Source organism: Gastrolobium bilobum, unplaced genomic scaffold, assembly GCF_033153095.1.
Source record: "Gastrolobium bilobum isolate Gb01-03AN ecotype WA unplaced genomic scaffold, APGP_CSIRO_Gbil_v1 utg829, whole genome shotgun sequence".
NCBI classification, from domain to species: Eukaryota; Viridiplantae; Streptophyta; class Magnoliopsida; order Fabales; family Fabaceae; genus Gastrolobium; species Gastrolobium bilobum.
This window is the reverse complement of record NW_026899533.1, coordinates 64,400-69,058: the sequence shown is the minus strand read 5'-3', so window position 1 is coordinate 69,058 and position 4,659 is coordinate 64,400. Positions and strand designations below refer to the sequence as shown.

The 4,659-nt window shown below is 42.4% G+C and overlaps 1 protein-coding gene across 1 annotated transcript; it reads right to left on the bottom strand.

Annotated features, from left to right (window-relative positions):
• Positions 1 to 1,275: 1,275 nt before the first annotated feature.
• On the bottom strand, positions 1,276 to 4,477 carry LOC133291091 (probable inactive receptor kinase At2g26730). Its single transcript, XM_061489274.1, has 2 exons — positions 3,105 to 4,477; positions 1,276 to 2,001 (listed from the first exon to the last, which is right to left on the bottom strand). Exons 1-2 carry the CDS (start codon positions 4,384 to 4,386, stop codon positions 1,334 to 1,336), a joined length of 1,950 nt encoding a protein of 649 aa, XP_061345258.1. The 5' UTR covers positions 4,387 to 4,477; the 3' UTR covers positions 1,276 to 1,333.
• Positions 4,478 to 4,659: the final 182 nt, after the last annotated feature.

Sequence of the window (4,659 nt, the reverse complement as noted above, 5' to 3'; positions counted from 1 at the left end):
ATGATTATTATTATTATTTTATTGTATACTTTATGTGATTATTATTATGACTTTTTTATTATTATAAAAATTATATATCTATAGCACTGTATAACAATTTTTTATATATAAAAGATAAGTTTTTATTTATTAATCCGGATGATGCGATTTAATTTATAATTCATCGGTTGAACTAATAACCTAATATGCCGAACGCGGGTCGGGCATAATAATATTGGTCCGTAATCCCTTGCATCGACGGTTCACTCACTAATCACTATCGTTGGGTCAAACTCTCTTCCTTATTTGTCAGAGCTCACAACGCACAAAAAAGGTCCAGCCAGCCTGTTCTCCACCCGTTTCCTCACAAATGGACACACCACACCAAGGGCAATTACGTCATTCTGAATCATTTTTCCCGGTCCCGTGCGAGTTACTTACACGTGAAAACGGACCACATTCGCATCTTCATCAGCAGCAGCGCGCGTGCGCCTTTTTATAACTGCTAATATACTGTGCTTTCTTTATCTCGTAGCATTTGAGGTCAATGCTTATTTTATTTATAATGGATCAAACATTTGGCTTGGTACACTACGGAATCAAAGAAATAAATCAGGTGATCAAATAGTAGTAATACAATTGATAGCAAAAGAATTGAGTAAGTAAAAAAAAAAAAAAACCTCAATTCGATCCAAATATCACCATTCCTATCCGTATCACACTCTGTAATTCTGTATTAGTCTCATAACCGACTGAAAAAATCGAAGATAACAAAAATGCTGAAAAAAACCAACTCATCTTACAAAAATAATTAAGGTTTAATTAACTTAAAAAAAAAAACAAGTGACGTGATACACAGTTTTTGCAATGATTTTTGTAACAATCTGGTCAGCTCTGAAAAAATCCACATGCTGAGATAGCAACACACAACAAGGGTATCAAGACAAATGGAAAGACAAGCTTAATTCTTGACAAAAAAAAATATAAGTTAATAAAGAATTAAAATTTAGAAATGGGGGAAATGACAACTAAAATTCATGAAATGGTCAATGGTTCATGGAACTCCTTCCATTACCTGGTCTTCCCCCAACCCCCCCTTCCCCTTCACGAACAATTCAAACCCTCCCATCTGTAAAAATCATTGAAAATAATTTTAGAAAAAAAAAAATGAAAAAAAAAAAATACATTGGGAAAAAAAAGCACATTGATTGGACCACGCTGGAAGCCAATAAAGAAAGGAGCGCGCCATAATTCACGATACGTACGCACATTTTCAAGAGCGACCCACCACCTTGTCTTGTCTTTTCCTCTTTTTCTCTTTTTTAGAATTTCAACAACTCTTTTTGAAGTTTTATTAAGGTGTGAGCGATGTAGTTGGAGTCCTTGACTCCGGAGGTGGGGTCTGACCCTCGGACCCTTTTGAAGGATCATCGGAGGACTGTCTCAAACCCTCATCGGTCTCGCCTCGGTTCATGTCCTCAATCATTCGCACCACGTCTTGCATGCTAGGCCTCTGGTCAGGCACAACCGAAACACAAGCCATCGCAATCTGCAACAACTGAACCATCTCCTCCTCAATGTTATGGAACCTCATTAGCTCGGCATCGAACACTTCCGCGGTCCACTCTTCACGAACCACTGACTGGACCCACCTGGGCAGATCAATACCCTCCTCACCCAAAGAAGCTTGGTTGGGTGCTTTCCCCGTTAATAATTCCAACAACAACACACCAAAACTGTACACGTCAGACTTGAAGCTGGCCTTTCGGGTTTCTACAACCTCGGGTGCCCTATAACCCGCGACCCGGTTGGACGGGGCTCCGTTGCCGAACATGGGGTTGAGTCCAAAGTCCGAAACGCAGGCGTCGTGGTCCGGTCCTCGAAGGAGGATGTTGGAAGATTTGATATTGCCATGGACCACCTTGCCTGACACGTGGAGGTATGCCAAGCCTCTTGCGGCTCCTAATGCTATTCTCCTCCTGTTGTCCCAGTCTAGCGGGGTTCGCCCAGATCCTCTGCTCCCTGTTATAATTAATAACAACCCAATGCAGTAAATTTGTTAGTCAAAATATACAATCGAATCCAATCCATAATGTAATCCTAACCAATCAATATCGTGTCTACTGCTAGAGTCACAAAAACTATCTCTCTTTAATGCTATATCCTCCCATAGTCCTTTGCCGACGCCGTTTTAGCTAGATATAAGAATGCATTAATTTCATGACTCCACAAGATATAAATATTTCAAGTAACAGTTTGTTGGATTTTTTATTTTATTTTTGGAGAGAACAGAACCCTTTCAAAAGCAAAGCAAAAAAGCAACACTGTCTGCGGTCCCATCCAATTTGGCTTTCCTCTTTCTTGGGTTTTTTTTTTTTTTTATTAGGAAGGCAAATAGACATTTTTTTCTTTCTTTTCTATGAAAAGAAAAATATAAAAAAAGGCGAGAAATAATGTCGGTGAGAGTGTGAGACCATACAGGTAGTAATATAGCATATCATGAGTGCATGTTGTTTGGGTTGAGGGGAATGCAGGAATGGCAAATTAAAGAAAGACAACCTCACTCATGAGTTGAGAATGTTTGCTCCAGAAGCATGAATCAAGCAAGCACAACAGCGCACTCCACGCTGCTTTACAAACTTAACACTTACGATACTCTCCAACTATTAAACAATCCTGCCCATTCATTATTTAATAGAATTAACATGATTCCACTAATAATACTACATTGACACACTAACCACCTTGCTCACCTCCATCATCAACGTTGCAGCCCACACAGTTGATAACAAAAATAAGGATATTAAAATATTTCGAGCCATTAAATAAAAAAAAAAAAAACAAATTTCTACAACTATAACAGCTGGAGCTGGAATTGAGTCAAAATTCCAGAAATAAACAATGCCAATTCCAATTCCAACAAAAAGGGAATATTTTCCCGAATGAACAAAACGAAATGCCAGAAAGGCAAACCCTGGAGAATGTAAAAATAATATTCCGAGAAATACGAAGCATTTTGCTAACTAGTACTAGTGTGATTGCTGAAATCAAATTGCATGAATTAATAATAATCAGATAATTAAAATTCATGAACAGGATAGGAAATTTAAATGATAATATCATACCGTGAAGCAGAGCAGACAAACTACCAGCAGACATGTAGTCGTAAACGAGCAATTTCTCATCCTTGGAGAAATAAAAGGCTCTTAGAGGAACCACATTTTCATGCTTGATTTTACCCAGAACCTCCATTTGCATCTCAAACTCTTTTTTGGTCACAACAACATCCTTCAACCTCTTCACTACCACCGTCGTCCCTTCTTCCAACACCGCCTTGTACGAAGTCCCCACACTCCCCTTCCCCAAAACCTCCGCCGAAGCCCTCAGCAAATCCTCCAAATCGAAGCTGTATATTCCTCCTTCGAAGAACACCAATTTGTTCCTCTCCGCCTCCGCCGACCCACCCGTGATATCGTCCTTCGACGACGACGTTCCTGCCTCCGCCGGTGCCGCACGTTCCGCAATCACGGCCTTCGGCGGCTTAGCCGGTTGCCGGCGTTGCCGCCTGCGGAGGCAAAGCAGCAGGAGTAGCAGCAATAACAAGACGCCGAGAACAGACCCAACAACGATTCCGATAATGGCACCAGTGGAGAGCTTTTTGGACTTCTTCCCCGCCGGGTTCGCCGGCGAAATGGACGCAGGTGACGGCGCCGGGGCAAAAAACGGGGTACAATGTTTCAAAGGTGGCCCGCAGAGATCTGAATTTCCGGCGAATGAGGATTCGGGGAACTTGGAGAGTGTCTCGGGGATGGAGCCGTTAAGGCTGTTATTGGAAACATTGAAATCAACCAATTTGGCTGTAACGCTTGGGAGGCTACCGGAGAAGCCGTTGTTCTGCAAGAAGAGACCGGTGAGGTGGGTCAAGTTGTTGATGGAGAAAGGAATTGATCCGGTGAAGTTGTTGGTGGAGAGATCCAAGCGATTCAAACGAGTCAAGCGAGTCAAACTAGGAGGGAACTCGCCAGAGAACTGATTCTTCTGGAGGTAAAGGCTGCGAAGGAAGGTCAAATCGGAGAAATCAGAGGGGATCTCGCCGGTGAGGCCATTGGAGCGGAGACTGAGGACCCGAAGCTGTGTGAGGCGTCCGATTGTGTTGGTCGGAACCCGACCCAAAAGGCCAACGCCGGGTAAACGGAGGGAATAGACAAAGGAACGTGAAGAGTCGCATTGAACACCGACCCAGTTGCAAGCCGAGTCGGAAGCGTTCCATTGGACTCTGTTAGAGTGTGGGGTTTGGGAGATAAAAGCAAGGAGGGCTTGCTTGTCCCGTGTTGGCTCAGAGTTGACTCGGACACTCAGTTGCAGAACCAAATGCAGAAACACAAGAATAATATTAAGCAGCGCCATTGGGTGTGTCTTTATGGAAACGGAATTAATGAAAAGAAGAGGAGAATGAGGAATGGGTGTTGAGGCGAAATGCCATAAGAAAAGGAGTGATAGGAATTGAGTGAGGTTGCGTTTGGGAAAGAGAACATGAGAGAAGAGAGGTTTAGTAAGAGAGAAGGTATCACGAGAGTCTCAAAAGTGAAGAAGAACTAAATAATAAAGCAGAGATACCAAACACAAACCACTGACTGTAGCTCCCACTGGTCCCAACTCGTAACTCCCTACGGTTTTTCT